Genomic DNA, 13,361 nt, shown 5'->3' with positions numbered 1-13,361 from the left:
TTTTGGCTGCCACTGCTCCTCGTCTTCACATGAAGGAGCTTTCCCAGTCAGGGAGAGTTGAAGCTCTTCTCGACCTGCCAGGTGGTCCCACCTTACTTCATCACCCCTTCAGGGTGGCTGTGGTCCAAAATTGAACCCTCCGACAGGAAGAGGTCAGAGCTGACTGCAGAGCTTGCAGATCAGGCTTCCAAGGGCGCCAGAAGTACAACTGGGAGTCCTAATTTTATTGTAATATGAAAAACTGTCAGGAGAGAAAGACTTTCTATTGTTCCCTGTTCTATCCTTTCTGTATTATATAACTTCAGTTTTAATAGGTAGGATAATATGATATATGTCCTCTGACTGTTATTTCATTTTTTTAATGAATACTTTGCAAGAAGCAGAACTGGTCACATGGTCACATTTCAGGTGCTCAGCAACTGGTCCAAATTTACAGCAGTTTGCAGCATACCATAGTATGTGACTGTGATTTATGACTCTTTTTTTCTGGAAACACCTGTGGTGGACAATAGATTATTCAGTTAACGACTATGGTAATTCACTTAACAAGTGCCACAAAAGTGTTTGTAAAATCAAGGGTTGTCTAGTGTTCAGCACAATTTATGACTCTAATCCCAGGCTCAATTACAGTCGTAAATAGAGAAATACCTGTATTCGGGTCATATGGTGACTGCTTTATTGGGAGATGCTATTTCTGGGAGCATCTGCTACTTGCAATTTGTGCTATAAGCAGGAAGGTCTATTTTGGTTGAGGAAGTTGTGTTGTAGAAAGAAGGTGAGAAGAGTCAGATTGAAATCCCGTGTAGTCTAGTATTCTATTTCCACAGAGACCAAACAGGCTTACCCATATGTGAGCTTAGTAGCAGTTCATGTGCCCCAGAAACATCTATTTTATTAGTAACAAAATGGTTTATAATTATAGCCTTATTTCCCACAAAGAATAAACCTTGCTATGGCTTAGTATGTTGACCTTTGTGGCACGTAAACCATGATGTAGAATTTAGTATCAAAGGTGAATCCAGCTATTTCTAGATTATGCATCAAACCATTGCTTAGTGTGAAGGGAACCCAGTTATTGAGCTAGAACTCTTTCTATCCAAAAACATTTGATAGAACCTGGGAAATCAGAAATTGGAAAATATCTAGGTGACCCATGAATGGATGAAAGAGGCATGTGGATGCTACATATACAAAAATTTATTCAGCTGTTCTGAAATTGGACTACTGCTCATGTATATGGGGCATTTATATTGGGAAGCTAAACAGGATTGGGTTAGTTTTTGGATGTAAGATCTCCAGGAAACTATGGAAAGAATCAGGAAGCTGAAAAGTCATTCCAGCAGCAGACCATAAACGATTTTGTAATATTGGTAAGAAATAAATACATGGATATATCAGGACATGAAGCTCAATTCTAGTGGGACTTTATTCAACACATAATTGTACTTTATCAACCTTATTGGCTCTGAGAAGCTAAATAAAGTCAGTTGATACTTGGATGGGAAGCCAAAATAGAATTATCAAAGCTTTAGCTAAGCATCTAGAAAAAAATGGCAAATCCCTTCCATGCTCTTACTAAGAAAATTGCATGGATATATCCATAAAGTTATCAAGAGTTAAACTCAACTCAAAACAGATTTTACCTTTTATGTCCTTTTGTGCCTCCCCTCCTCCTCTTAATTTCTTAGATGTTGTTTACTCTGGATCTGAAAAACTTGTGTCAAGAGCTTCAGATAACACAATCTCCCTGTGCAGAATCTGTATGTCCCCCAGGACCTCCTGGCCCCCAGGTTAGTATTTTATTTTGGAAGGACAAAATGTAGTAACTGGGGACAGGATTTCTCATGTTACTTTGTCAGATGGCATGGAAGAATAGAAAACACACAATGAGAGGAAGATGGGAATGATGCAAATAAAGCAGCCTCCTTACTTAAAATATACTTATAGGGCCTTCATTTAGTTAATATACTTGTTGAGCCATCAAGGCAAAAAGTGATTTTAGTGCTTTTTAAATAGACTGATTTAAATATGCAAGCAATTAAATATTATATAAACTAGTAAGGAATCCAATGTTTCTATAGGTCCATGAAAATTCTATGATTCTGAAAACTTAGCTCTTGTTTGATGGGCACAGATCATCTTAAACAAGGGGGAAACATTAAAAGTTTCAGAAATATTCATTTTAAACTATAATTTGCTAATCTTTGAACATACCATGTCTATTTGATTTTGAGACGTAGGCAAGCTTTAATTTTCTACTGAAATGCCTAATTTTAAAATAGCCTAGTTAGCGCAGTGGCACACTTAGGGCTGAACCGGTGCCTATCTGTTCCCATCTGTCCCCTCTCAGCACATCCAAGGGTCTGGAAATCTAACATGGCTGTTGCTGCCACATTCTTTCTTTTTAAGTTTCTCCATTGTTGCAGCATAAGGTTCAGGCAGATGTGCTTGCTAGCTTCATTTCCATCTGGTCAGTTCTGGGAGCCTAATCTAACTATAACTAAAATGGGTTTTCTATTTTTTTCATTGCTAAATAGAATCACTCCCTCCCCAAAATTCCAGCTGTTATGCTTCCATCCAATCTCTCCAATATATTTTATTTAGTGTTTCCATAGGAAAGACTCCAAATTCTACCAAATGAAAGCACAGTCTAACTGTTCCTTAAATAATATTTCTAGAAACAAATATGTAGGCAGATGTGAAGGCAAAGGACAGAGTTACAATGGTAAGAAAATGTCATTCTGAGTCACTAACAAAATTCTAGAGTTTATCAGGAGGTTGCACAATAAAAGCCTTTTTGGAAGCATCTATCATTAGGTCTAAAAATTCCTAAAATCTGAACATTAAATGAGGCCAAAATAGCAGCGGCTGCTCTAAACAGACATGAACCATGTTGCATGTGAAGTTTTCTGTCCAAATTAAAGAGTTTCGAATTTAATAACATTTATATTGGAATGTTTGGAATGTTTATTAACATTTGTAGGCCGCCCTTTTCCCTGAGGGGACTCAGGGCGGCTCACATAAAATCAGGAAGGGGAATACAGACAATGACGTAGACACATATAATAAAAATAATAAGCAACATTCATTCATCATTTGGGAGGGGCGGCTATCTTTGTCCCCAGGCCTGACGGGCTAGCCAGTTCTTAAGGGCTGTGCGGAAGGCCTGGACGGTGGTGAGGGTACGAATCTCCACGGGGAGCTCGTTCCAAAGGGTCGGGGCTACTACTGAGAAGGCCCTCCTCCTTGTAGTCGCCAGCCGACACTGGCTGGCCGATGGAATTCGGAGGAGGCCCAATCTATGAGATCTAATTGGTCGCAGGGAGGTAATTGGCAGAAGGTGGTCTCTCAAGTACGCAGATCCACTACCATGCAGGGCTTTATGGGTGACTAGTAGCACCTTGAAGCGCATCCGGAGATCGACAGGTAGCCAGCGCAGCTCGCGGAGGATAGGTGTTATGTGGGTGAACCGAGGTGCATCCACAATCACTCGCGCGGCCGCGTTCTGGACTAGCTGAAGTCGCCGGATGCTCTTCATATGCCGCCCAAAGAAAAATTGAAGTGTCTAAACTTGGTATAGATTCTTTCAATAAGAAATAAGAAAAGTTCTGTGGAGTCACAAGTTATCACTGACAAGTCAGTGAACAAATTGCATGATGAAGATATTTAAACACCGTATTTCTATTTTTAGGGCCCACAAGGTATTCCTGGTGTGAAAGGACCAAAGGGAGTAAAAGTAAGCTCCAAAGTTGTTTTGTTAATGTAAAAAAAACCCAAAAATCTTGGGGGAATTTGCTCATACAAGTATGCAAATATGGAATGCAAGCTGATTACGTTGATTCTTGTAGAAATGCAGTTCACCTGTAGGGAAGGTTCTCATAACTCAACTTTTAAACCCAAATGGCAGCAAAGAGAGTTTTTTTAATTTTATTTCTTTGTTACCAACTAAGTCTGGATTTTTGTAGCAGAAATGCCTACTTTAAACAAAGCATGTCAGAGTACGAGATCAAATCTTAAGATTGGCAGATCTGGGCTTCAAAAATTCATATACATGGCAGCAAAAAGATTCAGAAATTAAATATTTGCTGCCATCTAGATTTTTGTAATCCAGATTTGATTCAGAGGTGGGTTGCTGCCAGTTCATCCGGGTTCAGCCGAACCAGTAGTGGAACTCGGGCCTTGGTTGCAGAACTAGCAGCAACACAGGCCTGTCATACCCCTGAACAGGTTCCCTCGCCGCTGCTGGACCACCATTTTGGATTTCAGTGACTGTGCGTGCGCAGTTCACTGTAAATTGTTCTGTGCATGTGTGCAGAACAATTTACATTGAACAGCACGTGCATGTGTGTGCACACGAAGTGCGGGTTGCGAACCGGCAGTAAAACCAGCAGCAATCCACTCCTGATTTGGCTGTCTTCATATCTCAATAGTAGGAATTTGGAATGCACCTTCTGGTTCTGGCCTTTTCTCTTGACCATTGTAGGTTGAATTGTAGAGGTTGAAGAGGAGCTTCAGTTTTGATTTTACTGAAGATCCTTTCTGTCCTCTGGATGGTCAGAATCTTGATTGTGTAAGATTCCTGCTCAGACAAAGAACAATCTAATCATGTCATCTAAACACATTTTCAGATTTTTCCCAGCCAAGTTAGGGAAGTCATCTGGACTCCCTCCAAACTTGTCTCCCCAAAAACCTGGAAGAGCCTTAATGTTTGGGGTCATCACTGTTCCCCCCCCCCCCCAGTATTCATTTTATGAGTGTCTGTCTTGGTCCCAAGAAGTGTGATCTGTCTGATTAATAGAAATCCTGAATATAAAAAAGAATATAGGAATCTGTCACACACTGCTTTCCTCTCTTCTTGCTAATCAACCAAATTAAAAATGTCCAGCTACATTCAAATTGTTTGTGACTCCTACTGATGTATTATTTTCTCTGACAGGGTGAGATTGGAAGACCAGGAAGAAAGGTATAAGAAAAAACGCATAAGATCTCTTACATTATAAGGCTTGCAGCAGCCATCTTCAATCTGGCATCCTCATGGTGTGTCGGACTGCAACCCCTGACTTCCACTCAGCAAGGTCATGCTAGATGTGGGTGATGGAAGTTGTAGTCCAGTACATTTGGGAAGGCTGATTTCTAGAAGTTTTTCCCAACTTAATTTAATTCCAGGTGTGGATTTCAGAGGTCAGAGTCCTCCAACCACTATTGGCATTGCGGAGAATACTGAAAACTGAAGTCCATACATCTAAAATGGGTTCAGGTTGGGGAAGGCTGCTTTTGTGCATATGCTAAGGCATGTAGATTTGTTATAAAAGTTCTACATGACATCAGACACTGATAAACATGCATTAATCTGAGATATATAGATATCACATATCTATTCTCTATAGTTGAAGAAGAAGTTATTCCTGTCCCAAGAAATCTGTTAAGCTCCCCTTCTCTTTCACTTCTGGGCCAAGAAGTTCCTATTCCAGCAGCCATTTTCTTGGCAGATCTAATTCTCCTTTTCCTGAAATCTGGTTTAATGGCTGCAATGAAGTGACAGATGAGGAAGGGATGAGTACATTGGATTTCTGGGTGCTTCACGGTCATGGAGAATTTCCAATGGTGTATGTAAAGTAGGTGACTAATTACTAGTTGAAGTTACAATGTTACAGTCGTTTTGAATGTTGAAACTATGTGAACACCCATGCTATTATATCTGATTAATTTAATTTAATTAATTTCATTTCATTTACTCCATCGTCTGTTTTTTTGAAGGGCAGTCGAGGTCCTCCAGGTGTCCCTGGAATGCCAGGATCTATTGGATGGCCTGGTCCAATGGGACTAAAGGTAAGATTAAGCTACTGATGAGTGATTTGTCAATCAGCCTACTTGTAATGTAAATTATAATCTTATTGAAACCCAAGGTATTTCCTATAAAAGGTTGCTAATAAATGATGAGTTTGAAAAATCTGTTGTGTGCTTTGGGCAGATGATGTCCAAACACCAGATTTCATGTAACAACAAAGTTTAACTTAAATTAATTATTCATATAGAATTAATAGGTATATATTTCTGGAATTGTCTGGAATTGATAGCATTCCCACACATACAACCCAAAATATGTACCAGGTATTTAGACAACACTTTTACCATAGTAAAAAAGGACCAATTAGCAAACCATCAGCAACATCTTAAAAGGAATCTAATTCACAAGAGAAGAAAAAAATAACACCTTAACTTTCATGGATATTCTTATTAGCAGAGAGTACAATGGCAAACTAAAACACAGGTGTACTGAAAACCATCCATACCAACCAAGTGCTCCACTATCAAAGTAAGTAATAATCCAACCTCCCACAAGAGAAGCTGTGTAAGAACACATTGCAGCAATCCTGAACAGCAGGATAAAGAAACAGATCATCCATATAACATCTTCTAACAAAATGGATATATGTGCAACTTCATCAAAAAAGTGCTTGACTGCTGAACCCAATATAGCACAACCCACTGAAGCTGTAAAAAGGCTAACACTGTCATCCCTCAAAAACATTTTAGAAACCATCAACAGACTATTGCAACTACATGACCTCAGCATAGCACACAAAACAACTAAACCTTTCCAAAATATTCTAAGTAAACCAAAATACCCAGCAGTCCCAGAAGAAAAATAAGAATCATCTGCAACATACAGACTAAAGACTGTAACAGTCATTATGTAGGACAATCAGATAGAAGGCTAGCTGAATTTATCCATGAACACTAACCAGTAGCCAGAAGACATGATGAAAACTCTTTAATTTTACAACATATTGACAAATGTAACCATAGTTTCAACTGGAAAACCTTGACCATCCTTGACCAAGTAAAATCCATAGATGCTAGAGAATTTCTAGAATATTGGCACTCAGACAAATTGATGATCAACAAGCATGTAGAGATAAATAGAGAAACTATTCAAAAGAGACAATCAATAAGCCAAAAAGAGAGACCAAAATATCTTCCCACCAGCATTCAACACCCAGATGAGCAGAACTTAACATCAAGATTAACATTAGACCAACAATTAAGATGTGAAAAATACTCCAATCAAAGAACTGCCAAACAAACCACAGTAAACAGCCCAACCAAAAACAACAACAACAAACCACCAAAACCATTTCCACCAACACCAACTGGGCAAGCCATTAGAATACAAATTGAAAGCAAACCCCACTCCTTACTAGCATTGATGATGTTACTTAGCTTGGGTACTGAAACATCTGCAAGAAAGCCAACAAGCACAGAGAGCACCAAGGACCCCTCATTTCAACCCTGAGCTATAAACATTACCCTTTACATAAATTTCTATCTATAGTTGTTTTTATAAAAGTAGTGAAATTATGGGTTGACATTATTATATCAATCAGAACATATTTTCTTCTTAAGAGCATCTATGAGAAGGCAGGGGGAGTGTTGGCTACAGATGGTCAGTAGGAAGGTAATCATATAATCAATGTGGTTAATACTTGAATGGGAGATTATCAGGGAACACTAGGACTATAAACTTAACTAATTCACTGAAAAACATCTTAGAAGAAATCACTGACAAACTGAAAGTACAAGAAGAGGACCTCTTTGTTGCAATCTTTTCACCCATCAGGAAATTTGGCAGTGTGATTGCTGACAACTGGTGGGATAGTTTCCTAATGTCAGAAATAAAGAAATTTTGGAGCATAGACCTACATTAGCTCAACGCCCTTTAAAAACGGGATAGAAAATCTTCTTAAATGTTTCATGGCCAATGAATCCTATTGCCTCCCATTTCAAAACTATATGGCCATCAGAACCTGTCCATCCCTGCCTTACGCTGTGATACAAATAATCAAATTGGCTCAGTGCCATCCAGGTTAATTATATCCAATGGTAATAAAAGCAAGGGAGCAATCTGAACAATCTGCTCATTTGCTTACTGTTCTGTGCAAAGAATTTGTGTTGAACTAATTTTACGTATTTTAATTTCCCATGATATGGATACATTAAGAAATATAGAAATGGCACAAATTTCTCTTCAGCTGTCAACTAGTGCAACCATTGCAATAAAACCTGGCCATTGTGAATAATTTTCTTCATTGTTTCTTTTAGGGTGAAAAGGGAGATTTAGGTTTGATGGGATTGCCAGGTATAAGAGGACCAATGGGTTTCAAGGTTTGTTACTCCAAGCACTATGTTCTCTTTCTCAGGGTCTAAAATGGATTAGAAGTTAATTGGTGTATGTTGTAGACAGATAGCGTTTATGATTTTGGGAATAAAGAATAATAATGAAAAAATACAGACTTTTCTCATATATACAAAGTATTGTAATAAGAGTGTGGAAATATTTGTTTTTCTTCTCGTCTTTATCAGATATCTTATAGCAATGTAATAGTATATGTGGGTTGAACAGAAGCATCTGCAAGAGAAAAAGGGGTGGGCTCCAAAAATTAAATATGATGGTTGCCATCACATGTTTAAAGCACATGGAAAAGGTGTGAGGCTTTGATAAATGTGATCATGTTTGTCATCTTGACTTTTTTACATCCACTCCTGCAGATATTCCTAAGGCTGAGCTACACAATATATTAAATATATCTTTAGTATAAAAATGGGTGAATGAATGAAGTGTTCTGGCTATGACCACATTTCTTCATTCATTTGTACAGTCACTCATTCTATGTATTTAACATGCAATTGTTGTTTTGTTTTTGAGTTTATATTAGAACAAATGACTGAGTTTGACTTTGAACCTGGTCACTAGGCACTGTGATTAGGAGTCTTAAATCTTTCTGTTCTCAGCTACTTTACACAAAACACAGATACACTTTTTAATTACATTTTAAAAGTCCCTCTAAAGCAGGGGTGCCAAATTGACATTGTCATGGCAGCATCACGTGACATATCATGATTCCCCCACCCTTGCTAAACTGGGCATGGGTGTGGCCAGCCCATGACGCATCCACCCACAGGTTGCGAATTTGACACTTTTGCTCTATGGCCACTGTTGATTTTTTTTTTTAAAAAACTTACATGTAGAATGGGAAAGTATTTTACAAAGCAAGGAGTTAAATCTCTTACATCTGTGATGTAAGGATATTGTGTTCAGAAAAATAGGGCAGTGTAAAGGAGAGTTACATGCTACATAGTCACCTCCAAACAGCTAGACTAAATGATATTTAGCACTTAAATACTCAGAATTATATCCTTTACAGTTTTTAGGAAGTTTTCACTAAGCTGATGGTTTGTTGGGGTTGGTTGTTGTTGGTTTTTTTTTAACATTGTTAGGCATACTGTTTATCATTTCCTGACTCAATGGGTTATTCGCTTACTTATATATTTATTTAACATCTGTTAGACTAACATGTTTCGATACACAATTGACTTGACTGCTTTTAAGTATTTATATACAGATAACCTGGAAATACACTGACATGTAGATATCCTGACCTACTTTTCTAATGATATATAGAGAAACAAGAATAGAAAGTAGGATGCCACATTCATATGTGAGAGATAATTCTTTTATAGTTTCTTAATTGTTAGAAATAATCTTAATGGACTATAGATCAAAAGATTGTATGTGCATTTTAAAAGCAATAATTCTGAAAAACATGCATATTTATTATGTGAGGATTGTTTGATCCAACTGGCAAAATACCATGTTTCAAAATTATATTTAATATTCATCTGCATTTATATGACACAGGTACATATCAACTTCACTTTTTTAACATTTAGCAGTTTACGTGCATTTAGTGACAATTCTAAGATTAAATTTGTCATTAAAATGCTTGTAGATATTGCTACAAAGGATTAGAATTTAACTAGAAACCCAGTAAATGACAATGTCAGAGATGTATCTATGCTAGATAAGGTAAAGAGATTACTATAATGATTAATCAGATAGATTTCTGTAACTATAATGATGTTAGCTCTTGAACTAATTATTGCTTTTATTAAACGTTGAAAGCAATATCAAATCTACTATACATGATTTCTTGTGTTGGCTTCTAGGTTGAGATATGATGCTGTCACTTGTTATATTTTCCTTTTGTCTTTCAAAATTTTGCTCTAGGGTAATACAGGGGGTTCCGGACAAAAGGTGAGTGATTACATTTCTAATAAGCACTTGGTACTAATCTGTATAAATAAGTATGTTGCATCCAGTTGATATTAAAAATGGCTTTTACTTGATTCAGGAGTAAAGTAGGTTGAAGAGATTAAAAAGAGGGAGATAGATAGATAGATAGATAGATAGATAGATAGATAGATAGATAGATAGATAGATAGATAGATAGATAGATAGATAGATATAGAAATAGAAATATATAGATATAGATATAGATATAGATATAGAAATATATAGATACAGACATAGACATATATAGATATAGATATAGATATAGATATAGATATAGATATAGATATAGATATAGATATAGATATAGATATAGATATAGATATAGATATAGATATAGATATAGATATAGATATAGATATAGATATAGATATAGATATAGATATAGATATAGATATAGATATAGATATAGATATAGATATAGATATATAGATATATATATATAGATAGTGTCACAACCCCTGGTATGCCCAAATATGGGAGGGAGCATACTGCTTCCCTTTTTCTGCCTTTTAGCTCACCCTAGGAGCCATCCAAGCCATTTTTAATGTTGCCTTTATTACATTTGTGTTGCATTTGTGCTGATAAATAAATATCGATTATGGCTAGCTGATGAGAGCTTAATAGCTTGAAATAGATCTATACTAGTCTTCCTTTATTTATTTATCAGCACAAATGCAACACACACACAAACACACACACACATATACACAAATGCAGGTCTTGGCATATTCGGGCCTTTTCCCGTGTAAGATTGAGAGTATCTTGGCAATGTTTCGGCAAGGTTCCACTTGCCATCTTCAGGCTGGTGCCTTCGGCTTCATGCTTGTGCGAGCAAAGCGTGATCGGAGCTGCTGTCTTTCTATAAATATTAGTGGGTGTGTGTGGAGTGCTGGCTTTGTTGCTGTAAGCGGGTTGGTTGGCTGTGTTGTTACATCTTGATTAGTTGATGGAGTTGGTGTATGCAGCTTCGTCGGCTGTTTCGTAACATCCTGTGAGGCTGAGGTACTAGCTGTGTGCCCAATAGTCTTTTGTGTTATAACGACCTGGGTATTGGGCTGTGTGATGAAATCCTGAGCTCTAGTGTAGTGATATGCTGAGTTGTGTGCTGCAACATCCTGGGAGGTTGGCTGCATTGTAACATCCTGAGCCTTTGCATTGTAACCTCCTGAGTTCTGTGATGTAATATCCTGAGCAGATGGCTGTGATGTAACATCCATTTGGTTTGGCTCCGGGTTTGCGGTCTGGCCATGTGTTCAGGGCGTGTGTCAGTTTGCTTTGTGTGGGGGTTGAAGGGGGGGTGCAGCAGTTGGTGATGCTGCTGTGGTTTGGCTTCTGGAAGGTGGTTGCGTTTCGTCTATGGGATGGATTTGGGTTTGAGTCTGGTGAGGGTGATTGATGGTGGTGTCCTGTATTGTTCTGGATCCAGTGTCGGTTTTCGTGGCTGGGACTTGTTTGTTGACTAGGGCTAGTTTCCAGATGTCTGGTAGGCGGGAGGTATCGTGACGTTTATTCATGTTGTGGGGGTGTTTCTCTATTTCGATGGCTTCCATAATTATTCTCTTGTTGAAGTGTTCTGTTTTGGAGATTAATTTGGTTCCTTCAAAATCAATTTCATCTCCTGTTGCTTTAAGGTGCTGGAAAAGGGAAGAAGTTTTTTCTTCTTTTCTGATTGCATTCTTGTGTTCTGCGATGCGTGCATTTATTCTCCTATTAGTTTGTCCAATGTATGTGGCTGGGCAGATTTTGCATGGTATTTTATAGACTCCTTGGTTTTCTAGCTGGATCTTGTCTTTGGGGTTTCTTAAGATGTTGGCTATTTTTTGGTCAGTGCTGAAGGCTGTCTTGATATTGTGTTTGTGGAGAATTTTGCCGATTTTATCTGTGGTGCCTTTGATGTAAGAGAGGAGGCAATGCAGGATAACTGTTCTGTGTCTCAGTTCTTTGGGGGTGTCTCCTTTTGGATTAGGTTGGTAATTGTGTTTCTTTGGAATCCGTTGGAAATTAATTCGTTTGTGAGAGTGTGTAATTCAGTTTTCAGGTGGTCTTTGTCGGTTAGGCATTTGGTTCTGGAGATGAGGGTCTTGGCTACAGAGTTGATCTGTGCAGGGCCGTGATGGGATTGTGCGTTTAAGTAGTGGTTGGTGTGTGTTTTTTTCCGGTAGATGGTGTGTCCTAGGGAGCCATTGGGTTTTTTGTAGATTAGGACGTCCAGAAAGGGCCAAATTACAAAAGAGTCATCTACATATCTAAGCCAGAGTTTGTGTTCAGATTTATCTAAGGAAAAGACCCAAATACGCCAAGACCTGCATACCTGTACCTATGAAAATCTACGAAAACACACACACACACACATATAGTGACAGCAAGTGCATGATTGAACTACCCTTTCTCATATGCCTCCCTTATACAATGCATATAAAAAGGGCTTTGATCACATGGTGACAGTGTTTATTTCTTTTTATTTACCCATTGAATGGCCTTGAACAGAATCAAGTAATAAAAAAATGGCAAAGCAAATTAAAATAGGATTTAAATGTTGTGCAGGGTATTACTGGCATTCTTTGAAGCTGAATTTTCTTTGCTCCAGCAAGAAATTGGGGAACAGTCTATGCAGAACAGTTAACAAGGTTTATATTCTGGATGGTTGTTCTTATTACATAAGCATCTAAGGAAAAATAACCCTGGGCTATAATTTCTTAGATTATCTTGCCAAATAATTCCAAGATCTAATTCTCCAGATAAAAGATTTGACACTGTTGCCTTTATCTAAATAGGAAAAATTGTAACAATACAACACAACAGAGAATAAACAGGTCCATTGTCCTGGGTTGATAGAAACTACTCCTATTCCGCATCTTTATATACTTAGTGCTGAAATAAAAGCAAGATTGAAATAGTGAGTTGTTTCTGAGTTGTCCCTTTATCCTTGCTTTCCACAAGTATTCATTCCTTATAACTTATTGTCTAACAATAACTTTTTTCTTTTCTTATAAAGTGAAAACACATGGCACAAGTTTTTCAATAATATTGAATGATATCTACTATGAAAGTATTAAATTAAGGAAGAACACATTTTCTCGATTTGAATCATTTCAATGTCAGTCCACCACTGCTCTGATCTAGTAGAAAGGGACTTTTGTGCAGGGACTCCATACACACAAAAGGTTTTTTTGGAGGGGGTTAGAGTAGAGAAGTTTGCTTTAAAGAGAAACACTGCTTCGATTCA

General features: G+C 37.7%; 1 protein-coding gene across 2 annotated transcripts in view; it reads left to right on the top strand.

The window, feature by feature from the left end:
- The window catches only part of COLQ (collagen like tail subunit of asymmetric acetylcholinesterase), a 55,434-nt gene that overhangs the window by 14,928 nt on the left and 27,145 nt on the right, over positions 1 to 13,361 (top strand). For both annotated transcript variants that reach the window (XM_087712818.1, XM_087712817.1), the window contains exons 3-8: positions 1,689 to 1,790; positions 3,692 to 3,736; positions 4,937 to 4,963; positions 5,758 to 5,829; positions 8,104 to 8,166; positions 10,070 to 10,096. In XM_087712818.1, the coding sequence (XP_087568944.1) occupies positions 1,689 to 1,790; positions 3,692 to 3,736; positions 4,937 to 4,963; positions 5,758 to 5,829; positions 8,104 to 8,166; positions 10,070 to 10,096 (336 nt within the window). The remainder of the gene's footprint in view (positions 1 to 1,688; positions 1,791 to 3,691; positions 3,737 to 4,936; positions 4,964 to 5,757; positions 5,830 to 8,103; positions 8,167 to 10,069; positions 10,097 to 13,361) is intronic.

This window comes from Thamnophis sirtalis, unplaced genomic scaffold, assembly GCF_051295495.1.
Source record: "Thamnophis sirtalis isolate CommonGarterSnake01/CBP01778 unplaced genomic scaffold, rThaSir2_p1.2 scaffold_4, whole genome shotgun sequence".
Classification (NCBI taxonomy): domain Eukaryota; kingdom Metazoa; phylum Chordata; class Lepidosauria; order Squamata; family Natricidae; genus Thamnophis; species Thamnophis sirtalis.
The sequence above is the reverse complement of the archived record's forward strand: the minus strand, read 5'-3'. Positions and strand labels throughout refer to the sequence as shown.